Source organism: Pongo pygmaeus, chromosome 4 (assembly GCF_028885625.2).
Source record: "Pongo pygmaeus isolate AG05252 chromosome 4, NHGRI_mPonPyg2-v2.0_pri, whole genome shotgun sequence".
NCBI classification, from domain to species: Eukaryota; Metazoa; Chordata; class Mammalia; order Primates; family Hominidae; genus Pongo; species Pongo pygmaeus.
In genome coordinates, this window is record NC_072377.2 from 14,161,987 (window position 1) to 14,174,683 (window position 12,697).

General features: G+C 38.0%; 1 protein-coding gene across 1 annotated transcript in view; it reads right to left on the bottom strand.

Moving 5' to 3' along the window:
- DNAH5 (dynein axonemal heavy chain 5) overlaps positions 1-12,697 on the bottom strand; it is a 328,461-nt gene that overhangs the window by 104,256 nt on the left and 211,508 nt on the right. Inside the window, exons 48-50 of the mRNA XM_063664667.1 lie at positions 3,489-3,611; positions 3,068-3,281; positions 1,542-1,765 (exon numbers count right to left, since the gene is read on the bottom strand). Of these exons, the coding sequence (XP_063520737.1) occupies positions 1,542-1,765; positions 3,068-3,281; positions 3,489-3,611 (561 nt within the window). The remainder of the gene's footprint in view (positions 1-1,541; positions 1,766-3,067; positions 3,282-3,488; positions 3,612-12,697) is intronic.

The following is a 12,697-nucleotide window of genomic DNA, read 5'->3' on the forward strand; positions in this document are numbered from 1 at the left end:
TACCACATGATATGTCCCCACCCAAATCTCATCTGGAATTGTAATCCCCATAATCTCTACATGTCAAGGGAGAGACCACAAGGAGGTAACTGAATCGTGGGGGCGGTTCCCCCATAGTGTTCTCCTGATAGTGAGTGAGTTCTCACGAGATCTTACGGTTTTATAAGAGGCTCTTCCCCTTTTGCTCCACACTTCTCCTTCTTGCCATCTTGTGAAGAAGGTGCCTTGCTTCCTCTTCGTTTTCCACCATAATTGTAAGTTTCCTGAGGCCTCCCTAGACATGCTGAACTTTGAGTCAATTAAACCTCTTTTCTTAATAAATTACCCAGTCTCCAGCAGTTTTTATAGCAGTATGAAAACGGACTAATACACCGCATGTTCTCACTTATAAGTGGGAGCTAAATGATGAGAACTCACGAACACAAAGACAGAAATGACAGACACTGGGGTCTACTTGAGGGTGGAAGGTGAGAGGAGGGAGAGGAGCAGAAAAGATAACTATTGGGTACTGGGCTTAATACCTGGATGATGAAATAATCTGTACAATAAGCCCCCACGACACATGTTTACCTACGGAACAAACCTTCACGTGTACCCCCAAACCTAAAATAAAAGTTAAAAATAAACCAACAAATAATTTTTTTTTAAAAAAAAGAATCAGCAAGTTTGGTTACCTATATTGCAAGCATCTGGGACAGTGGTGGGTTTTTTTAGTAATCAACACTTGTGCTTAATGAACAGTTTTGTTGATAATTTAACTGTCTTTGTGTGTTTATATGGAGAAGTCCCCTAAAACCCATTTGCTTAATTACTTCTTTAGCTCCAGAAAGGCTTAAAGAGAGGCCAACCCTGTCTTAGCCTGGGCACATAGGCTATGCTTTGGAACAAAAGCATACTGGATTTTTACACGGCATTCTTAGTTTGAGGGAAATTCTTATAACACTGGGAAATGTCATATTCAAGTGTGTGTACAAATGATCATTTTTCTATTAAATGAACTTTGTAATCTGCTGCCTCTCCTCAACTTTACCAATGTACATAATTCTTTTAGTGCATCCAGTTACATGGAAAAGAAAAATCATGGATGATTATCAACAAAATGGTTTTTAATTTTGAATATTTATTATAAAGATAATTACTTTTTAAGTTTAAATGTCAAGCTTAAAATATGAAGACTATCATATAGTAAAATCCATAGCGATTGTTTCCATTATTTAGTATAAGAAACATATCTTCTTCTTATACTAGAACTGGGAAAATAAATCAATTGTTTCTTTTATTCTTTTCATTAAAAAATAATTGTGTATATGATGTTCTTAAAACACAAACCTAATTTAATTGGAATTTATCATTGATTGACATTTTCTGACATAATTTACTTATTTCATTATGTTAGTTTTAAAGCAGTAAAGAAAAGAATACCCATGCTGAAACATTCCAAAATATGTTCACAGTTCAAGTAAAAAATAAATCAATAAAAATATTTAGAATATATGATTAATAGCAATGTCATTTGTTTTTCTTTCTTCAGTGTCACTTACATTTGGTTCCTTGATGACCTCTGAAGTAGTATTCAGCATTCCCTGCCAGATCCTAGAAAGATCTCGTAGGTTAAACACATAATGGAATTTTGCAGGGGTAGGAAGCATTTTAATCTTGGTCATCTGCCATAGTCGGCGTGTCAGAGGCACCAATTTTGTCACAGAATCTCTCACTTCTTCTGAGAAACCCCTCTGAGTACAGTAGTAGCCTACCCCAATCACACCTGAAAAGGGGAAAATTACAGCATTTTGATTAGCCATTCAAAGAAATTAAATGAAAATGAAAAGCATTAAGCATAGGGTTTGCAAAAATGTCATTATACATTTTAATAGATAATCATATATAAAAGAAAAGTATGTTAATGTTCTCTTGCTTTTTCAAATACAGTATAACAAAAAATAGATACAGGTTTAAGAAAATAAGTATTCAAAACACTGAAAAATTGATTAAGAAATACTGCTGAAAACTCTGGCTGCACCACTTCAATATTATTAAATGGGTAACAATGATAAATGTATGAAGTTACCTTATAATAAGATAAGAAAAATGTTTTTATAAGTCCTCTAAGGTTTCTAGTTTCTGTCACTGCCTTTCCATGCATTATAAAATACTTTCATTTACTTTTTATATAAAATTTTCCAGGCAATAAGGAATAATTAAAAATGATAACAGTCATTTTTTCTGGTCCATGTTTCTTTTCCCAAGCTTAGATAATTCCAATGTCTGTTGGTTTCCAGACCTTGCTCACTTCTGTGACTGAAGGGAGATTACTGCCACACTTCACTAGCCTGGGGCACCCAGATGACATTTTCGTTTGCCAGAAATTAATTAGGGTAATCCTGATGAGCTTTTTCTCAATAGCAGCTTCAGAAATTGTAAACTAGATACTTAACATAAATGTGTTCAAACATTTACACTCTTTTCTGCACAAATAAGTCATAAGTGCATTATCATTACTCGGGTAGGCATATATGGTTACTCATTTGGCTAGTGATTGTTCAGCTAAATTATCTATGAAATACTACATATTTAATCAATAACTTATTACAATCCAGTAAATTACTCTGAATTTCAGATTGTGTCTAATCTGGGCTCTGGGTGCCATTATTTCTTTGGCCAAAATCATTCTATGGGTTGGTTAAAGTATAAGCTACATAAACTTTTGACATGGAACACAGCAATCCAGACCTCAAAACTATGTGCCCACGAGGAAACAATCTCATGTATGGGGAAACAATTTCATTTCCATGTTCATTTAATGTTAAACCTCCTTGCTTAAGAAGTTAGAAACAGTTAAAGAAAACCATAGATGGAAAAGCTCTACCGAGTCATCCAAATCAGGAAACACCTAGAATCAATCCCTATAGGAAATGAAATACACTGCTTGAGAGTGATGGAGGCTGTAGACCAAGGAGCCACCCAACGCTCTTTCTGTGTGGGTCTCGGGTGAAGATTTTCAGAAAGGAACACAAGCAGGTGTTCTTCCTCACCCTCCAACCCCATGTCCTCTTGATCTTTACTTTACCAAAGATCTTGTCCATGGAAGCTTCAGAGGGCAACGTGCAATTAAATATAGAGAACTGCCTCTTGAGTCTTTGGGGTATGTCATTGCGTCCACCGCCAGGATGGATCATGGCTGCCAAAAACTGGATGTCCACAATGCTGGTGAACTCCCCAGGCTTCTCTAGGTTATAGAATCCGTTTTGTTCCATCAGCTGTCGCACTATCTCATTCGTAACCTAGGAAAGACAACTTTCAGAATTAAAGCATCATTCCTTTCCATCCCTGGAGCCTAACTCCTTGAGTGTTTCCAAAGAATGAACTTTACTGGAATTCAGAAATTATATCTTGAAAAAGTAAAAACTTAAAAAAAAATTCTAAAAACTCTTCTAAGAATAAATCAATACCAAATTAAAGAAATAAAATGCACAATAGAATGATGATACCTGATCTCCCCACTCATTGATTATTGGCATATTCACATCATCAATAAAAACAGTCATCTTCTTTCCCGCAGGAGGGCCATACGTTGTACCCATTCGTTTATCCACATAGCTCTCTATCGTCCTCTGTGAAAAAAAAAAAAAAATCAACTGAAACATCTGTGACAATATCCCCTAAAACATGGTCAATTATTTTAAAAAACAACAAAAACTGGTAACCTTTGAACTGATATGAATTATTTCTAAAAAGCCAAATTTCCCCCCTTAATTCTAACACATTCTAAAGTACCTAAATTGTCTTGTATAACATTCACAAAATTTGAAAATCCAGTTTAATTTAGAAGGAAATGAAATTCTAACCAATGTGAATTTGAATGGGATGACACTCGTCTGTCCATTTCTAAAAATTTACTTTTGTCTTCTTCTGTTGGTGACACTATGTTCCCCATTATTCAAAGTCTTGCTAATAGTTTCCCTATAACCAGCAACAAAGTTAAACAAGGCTACTGTGTGAGAAGCTTCTGAGGTCTGCACTCCGAGCTGCACAGCCCATCATGGTCTGAAGGCTGAAACTGGCTGCTGTCACCTGGAACAGCTCATACCCACTCTTTTGGGCAGATGCAGTTACACTGATTCAATTCTCATTCCCTGACACAGAGTGAACAAAGCCCACTTACGTCTTCTCTCTCATTTTTACATTCTGAGCTTAGGCAGTGCAAGAGAAGACCACACTGCACTCTGTAAAACACCTTCCTTGCGGCTGGGCACGATGGCTGATGCCTGTAATCCCAGCACTTTGGGAGGCAGAGGCGGGCGGATCATGAGGTCAGGAGATCAAGACCATCCTGGCTAACATGGTGAAACCCTGTCTCTACTAAAAATACAAAAAAATTAGCCGGGCATGGTGACAGGTGCCTGTAGTCCCAGCTACTCGGGAGGCTGAGGCAGGACAATGGCGTGAACCCGGGAGGCGGAGCTTGCAGTGAGCCAAGATAACGCCACTGCACTCCAGCCTGGGCGAAAGAGCGAGACTCCGTCTCAAAATAAATAAATAAATAAATAAACCTTCGTTGCAGTACACAAAAAGATATTAAAACTGAAAGAACTGGGACACATTTAAAGCAGTGTGTAGAGGGAAATTTATAGCACTAAATGCCCACAAGAGAAAGCAGGAAAGATCTAAAATCAACAGCCTAACATCACAACTGAAAGAACTAGAGAAGCAAGAGCAAACAAATTCAAAAGCTAGCAGAAGGCAGGAAATAACTAAGATCAGAGCAGAACTGAAAGAGACAGAGACACAAAAAACCCTTCAAAAATCAATGAATCTAGGAGCTGGTTTTTTGAAAAGATCAACAAAATTGATAGATGGCTAGCAAGACTAATAAAGAAGAAAAGAGAGAAAAATCAAATAGACACAATAAAAAATGATAAAGAGGATACCACCACCAATCCCACAGAAATAAAAACTACCATCAGAGAATACTATAAACACCTCTACACAAATAAACTAGAAAATCTAGAAGAAATGGATAAATTCCTCGACACATACAGCCTCCCAAGACTAAACCAGGAAGAAGCTGAATCTCAGAAATACAAACTACCATCAGAGAATACTACAAACACCTCTACGCAAATAAACTAGAAAATCTAGAAGAAATGGATAAATTCCTCAACACATACACCTCCCAAGACTAAACCAGGAAGAATTGAATCTCTGAACAGACCAATAACAGGCTCTGAAATTGAGGCAATAATTAATAGCCTACCAACCAAAAAAAAGTCCAGGACCAGACGGATTCACAGCCAAATTCTACCAGAGGTACAAAGAGGAGCTGTTACCATTCTTTCTGAAACTATTCCAATCAATAGAAAAAGAGGGAATCCTCCCTAACTCATTTTATGAGGCCAGCGTCATCCTGATACCAAAGCCTGGCAGAGACACAACAAAAAAAGAGAGTTTTAGATCAACATCCCTGATGAACATCGATGCAAAAATCCTTAATAAAATACTGGCAAACTGAATCCAGCAGCACATCAAAAAGCTTATCCACCACGATCAAGCTGGCTTCATCCCTGGGACGCAAGGCTGGTTCAACATACGCAAATCAATAAATGTAATCCATCACATAAACAGAACCAACAACAAAAACCACATGATTATCTCAATAGATGCAGAAAAGGTCTTCAACAAAATTCCACAGCCCTTCATGCTAAAAACTCTCAATTAACTAGGTATTGATGGAACATATCTCAAAATAATAAGAGCTATCTATGACAAACCCACAGCCAATATCATATTGAATGGGCAAAAACTGGAAGCATTCCCTTTGAAAAAGACTTGGAACCAACCCAAATGTCCAACAATGATAGACTGGATTAAGAAAATGTGGCACATATACACCATGGAATACTATGCAGCCATAAAAAATGATGAGTTCATGTCCTTTGTAGGGACATGGATGAAATTGGAAATCATCATTCTCAGTAAACTATCGCAAGAACAAAAAACCAAACACCACATATTCTCACTCATAGGTGGGAATTGAACAATGAGAACACATGGACACAGGAAGGGGAACATCACACTTCGGGGACTGTTGTGGGGTGGGGGGAGGGGGGAGGGATAGCATTGGGAGATATACCTAACGCTAGATGACGAGTTGGTGGGTGCAGTGCACCAGCATGGCACATGTATACATATGTAACTTACCTACACATTGCGCACATGTACCATAAAACCTAAAGTATAATAATAATAATAATAATAATAATAAAAGAAAAAAAAGAAAAATAAGGCAGTCATTTTTTTTCAGGAGCAGAGCTATTAGAAAGTGAATAAAATCTAAAAAAAAAAAAAAAAAAAGACAGGGATGCCCTCTCTCACCACTCCTATTCAACATAGTGTTGGAAGTTCTGGCCAGGGCAATCAGGAAAGAGAAAGAAATGAAGGGTATTCAATTAGGAAATGAGGAAGTCAAATTGTCCCTGTTTGCAGATGACATGATTGTATATTTAGAAAACACCATTGTCTCAGCCCAAAATCTCCTTAAGCTGATAAGCAACTTGAGGAAAGTCTCAGGATACAAAATCAATGTGCAAAAATCACAAGCATTCCTATACACCATCAACAGACAAACAGAGAGCCAAATCATGAGTGAACTCCCATTCACAATGGCTACAAAGAGAATAAAATACCTAGGAATCCAACTTACAAGGGATGTGAAGGACCTCTTCAAGGAGAACTACAAACCACTGAGCCACGAAATAAAAGAGGACACAAAAAAATGGAAGAATATTCCATGCTCATGCATACAAGGAATCAATAGCACGAAAATGGCCATACTGCCCAAAGTAATTTATAGATTCAATGCCATCCCCATCAAGCTACCAATGACTTTCTTCACAGAATTGGAAAAAACTACTTTAAATTTCATATGGAACCAAAAAAGAGCCCGCATTGCCAAGAAAATCCTAAGCCAAAAGAACAAAGCTGGAGGCATCATGCTATCTGACTTCAAACTATACTACAAGGCTACAGTAACCAAAACAGCATGGTACTGGTACCAAAACAGAGAGATAGACCAATGGAACAGAACAGAGGCCTCAGAAATAACGCCACACATCTACAACCATCTGATCTTTGACAAACCTGACAAAAACAAGAAATGAGGAAAGGATTCCCTATTTAATAAATGGTGCTGGGAAAACTGGCTAGCTGTACGTAGAAAGCTGAAACTGGATCCCTTCCTTACACCTTACACAAAAATTAATTCAAGATGGATTAAAGACTTAAATGTTAGACCTAAAACTATAAAAACCCTAGAGGAAAACTTAGGCAATACCATTCAGGATATAGGCATGGGCAAGGACTTCATGACTAAAACACCAAAAGCAATGGCAACAAAAGCCAAAATAGACAAATGGGATCTAATTAAACTAACAAGCTTCTGCACAGTGAAAGAAACTACCATAAGAGTGAACAGGCAACCTACAGAATGGGAGAAAATTTTTGCAATCTACCCATCTGACAAAGGGCTAATATCCAGAATCTACAGAGAACTCAAACAAATTTACAAGAAAAAAAAAACAAACAACCCCATCAATAGTGGGCAAAGGATATGGATAGACACTTCTCAAAAGAAGACATCTATGCAGCCAACAGATACATGAAAAAATGTTCATCATCACTGGTCATCAGAGAAATGCAAATCAAAACCACAGTGAGATACCATCTCATGCCAGTCAGAATGGCAATCATTAAAAAGTCAGGAAACAACAGATGCTGGAAAGGATGTGGAGAAATAGGAACGTTTTTACACTGTTGCTAACAGTGCAAATTAGTTCAACCATTGTAGAAGACAGTGTGGCGATTCCTCAAGGACCTAGAACTAGAATTACCGTTTGACCCAGCAATCCCATTACTGGGCATATACCAAAAGGATTATAAATCATGCTACTATAAAGACACATGCACACATATGTTTACTGCAGCACTATTCACAATAGCAAAGACTTGGAACCAACCCAAATGTCCATCAATGATAGACTGGATTAAGAAAATGCGGCACATATACACCATGGAATACTATGCAGCCATAAAAAAGGATGAGTTAATGTTCTTTGCAGGGACATGGATGAAGCTGGAAACCATCATTCTCAGCAAACTATCACAAGGACAGAAAACCAAACACTGCATGTTCTCACTCATAGGTAGGAATTGAACAATGACATCACTTGCACACAGGGCGGGGAACATCACACACTGGGGCCTGTCTGGGGGTGGGGGCCTGGGGGAGGGATAGCATTAGGAGAAATACCTAATGTAAATGATGAGTTGAAGGGTGCAGCAAACCAACATGGCACATGTATACCTATGTATCAAACCTGCACGTTGTGCACATGTATCCTAGAACAACTTAAAGTATAATAAAATAAATAAATAAAAAACTGACAGAAGGGGCACTGAAAGGGGTAGGAAGAGGATGTGAGGAGAGGACTCCAGGCTCTTGACTGGTGTTCTCATGTCCATGGTAGTGCAATGTGGCTTGGGAATCAATTGTCTTTCAAAATGTATGCATGAGCAACCAGAGTATAGCACTGCAAAGCAAACAGAAAGGGCTTCGAAGTTCTCAAACTCCAGAAGCTTCAAAACTCAAAAGCTCATTTCATTTCTATCACTGTAGAAATCTACTAATGCATGATTTTAAATCATGTTAAAGATGTTGTATAAATACAGAAGAAAGTGGAAGAAAGTTAAGATAAAATAAATTCTCCTTCTCTTATCCAAAAGATGTTTTATTTCATGACAAAAAACAAACCAGTTAAAAGTGACTTTTATGAACAAGATATAACCACAAAATGAGACAAAATACAAGACAAAAAAGCAAAACTCTATACAACTGCCCTTGAGAATCTTCACAGTAATTGCACAGTGTACATTTTCATCATGATTTTATTTTATTTTATTTATTTATTTATTTATTTATTTATTTATTTATTTAGAGACAGTGTCTTGCTCTGTTGCCCAGGCTGCAGTGCAATGTTGGCTCACTGCAGCCTCTGCCTCCCGGGTTCAAGCGATTCTCCTGCCTCAGCCTCCCAGTAGTTGGGATTACAGGTGCACACCACCACACCCAGCTAATTTTTGTATTTTTAGTAGAGATGGGATTTCATCATGTTGGCCAAACCAGTCTCAAACTCCTGACCTCAGGTGATCCACCTGCCTCAGCCTCCCAATGTGCTGGGATTACAGGCATGAGCCACTGTGCCTGGCCTCATCATTTTAATGAATAATAGCAAGGAATGTGAAAATTTTTCACTATTTTTAAATAGAATGAGATATAAATATATTACAACTCATTCAATTACAAAACAAATCTCCCATGAAATTGTACAATGGCAAAAAGAATTTCATACCCCCCCACATAAATGCAAAATTGTTTGCATTTGCTAAATTTGCTCTTCTTTTCAATGAATTTAAATGCACCTCCTTATGGCCAACTAGGACTTTCAGACATTCCCATGTCTATTAATGAGAACACTTTTTGGCACATGAAGATTTTATGTATTGGGAAGCTTTATCAAGAGCTATATGCACTAGGTGGGATAGTCAGAGTAATACAGGGTAATAGCCACACACCTATACTTTCTTCTCCTCCACCGTAACCCTAATTTTTTTGAAATGATAGGATATCATCACTATCACCACTAAGCTATACATGTCATAAAAGAGTTAAATTGACAAAAGCACAACAAAATAGGGAGAAAAATTAAGCAACTTGAGAACCTAGAAGTTGAGATTTCTTTCCATTTTTAGAATTGTTGCAGATTCAATAGTTACCTGAGTGTTGAAGTTTGGTAAGACCTCCTGAAGGCCTGAAACACAGCGCAGGTTGGTTATGCCTTCTCTGAAATGCTTGGAACCAGAAGTGTTTTGTATATTGAACGTTTTCAGATTTGGGAATATTTTCATATACATAATGAGATATCTTGGGGATGGTACCCAAATCTAAACATAAAAGCCATTTGTGTTTCCTATATACACTATATACATGTAGCCAGGAAGTAATTTTATATGCTATGTATGTATGTGTGTATTTATTAAAATGTGTATTTATATGTTTACTTACATTTTATTTTAAAATATTTAAAATTAAATATTTCATATTTATACAATATTGTGCATGAAACACCATTCGTGGATATTCAACAATATACGTTGGACATGCTTGCATGGGGGAATCTGGTAGTGTGCTGAAAAGATATGAAAGCTGGAGGGTGCTGGGAGGGTCTTTCTTCCCTTGGGGACGCTGAATAAACTGTGCGTTGTGCACCTGCATTTTGACTACAACCTGTCACTTGAGGCCAGGTGTGAAATTTTTTGAGCTTGCCAATGCTCAAGAAGTTTTGGATTTTGGAGCAACTTGAATTTCAGATTTTCAGATTAGGCATGCTCCTCCTGTACTGCATGCTCTACTCCTTTGGATAGCTATCCATTTGGGGCTGTTTGAAAAAAACTGTACACTTGGACATCTGATCTGTCCAAGCTGGATGTTCCATAACATCACAAAAATAAGTATATTCAAACATAAACTCCTCTTCCTTACTCAGCACAAAGTCTGAACCCCTTCGGGGTGCTCAACTCAGAAACTGGCACCAACTACCTATTGCCCCATCCAAACATTTCCACATCTAACAACACTGAGTTTTTCTATTATAATTTCAACACCGCTTTCTAAAGTATCTCTTCCTACCTAAACAACAGTAGGCACCCATTCCACTATGTCTTTCTTTCTCACGGGGATTAATGTCATGACCCCTTAAATTGCCTTCACTGACTGCAGTCAATCCTGGAAACTTCCTTATGACTCATACACAATGGCTATATTGCATGATTTGTAATTTTACCTAGAATTTTTTTGTCTCCCCCAAAGAAATCCATCTAAATAAAGAATCACAGATCATCTGTGTAGTATTCTGCCATCCACATTCCTCCCAATCTCTTTGACTGGTGTTCCCACCTCATCCACTGTTTTGCTGTTATGAACTGCGGTCCAGTTAATAAAACCAAGTAGATATGTTCGCTTATTAGATTATTGCCTGTCTCCTCCACTAGAAGGCAAGGAGGGAAGGCACCTTGTCTTCCTTATTTTACTCATTATTTCATCCTCAGTGTCTAGAAGGGTGTCTGGTACTATGTGTTTGTTGGTAAATATTTTCTACATAGATAAATAAATACAAGAAACCTGGAGTCATTTTTGACTTTTCTCACTCTCTCCTATGCCTCTCCTCCAACAACCTTGATATGGTTTGGCTCTGTGTCCCCACCCAAATCTCATGTGGAATTGTCATCCCCAGTGTTGGAGGTGGGGCCTGGTGGGAGGTGACTGGATCATGGAGGTGGTTTCTAATGTTTTAGCACTATCCCCCCAGTGCTGTCTCATGAGTGAATTCTCACGAGATCTGGTTGCTTAAAAGTGTGTAGCACCTCCGCCTTCGCTCTCTCGCTCCTGCTCCGGCCATGTGAGAAATGTCTACTTCCCCTTCCAACATAACTGAAAGTTTCCTGAGGCCTCCCCAGCCACGTTTCCTGTATAGTCTGTGGAATCGTGAGCCAATTAAACCTCTTTTCCTTATAAATTACCCAGTCTCAGGTCATTCTTTATAGTAATGCAAGAACACACTAACATAAACCTCTACTCAACCAATCACAAGTTCTGGCAGTTCCACTTCCTAGCCAAGGTTGAATGCTTCCTTGTTCTGTTTCCTTTCTCACTTTTACCATTTTGGTCCAGCCCAACCTGAGAAATGACTGCGACTGTCTCCTCTCAGGTCTCTCTGAGTGCGGCCATGTCTCTTGCATCTTGTTCTCCACTCTACAGCCAGAACAAGCTTTCTAAAGGGCAATGCAATCCTCCTCAGGACCCCAGGGGGTTCCTCGTCAGTGACTTACAGGGAACTCTATGGTACCCACTACTTACTCCTCCAGTCCCACTTCCAGACAGTCCTTCTCACTGTCTTTGTTCTGGACCCTCAGGGTCTTAGTTCATTTACATACAGTTTAAGAAAAAACCACATAGACTGTGAAGTGATGTTCACCTTATAGGCTGGCTTACAGTATTCCTTATGGGATCCTTATTTATATATTTCTAGAGTAGCCATTTCTAAGCCAAAAAAAACTCTCAGGATTATCATTAGCCAAATTCATTTTGTGAAATATTGATTTAGATGAATGATCTTCTAAAAATGTCACTTCTCTCAATCCAGTTACTGATTTAAAAAAAAAATTAAGTCTCTAGCAAGGATTTGCACTAAGGACATAGACTGTTCTTTGAGAATAGACAATCACTTTACTCTGAAATTGGAGAATCGTAGTCAGCATGACAGCATCTTATGCAATTTATAAAACCTAAACAAGATTCCAATCTCATTGTCTGTCTACACACACAGGATATGATTAACCCAAGCTGTGACAGCAGCATTTTAAGACATGAAAACCAGATGGTCAGAAAACCAGGTAGGCTGAAGAATGGAGCTCCCTTCTGGCTCTTTTCTGAGCTAGAAGCCCTAAACCTAGGGACAATTCAATTACTGAATTAATTTCTTAATAGACAACTCAGCTTTTATAATTCCTAGAAATTAATATAAATATTAAATTCCCCCAAGGAATGATCAACTCTTTCATTATGCTGATTTCTGTAATCCCCTAT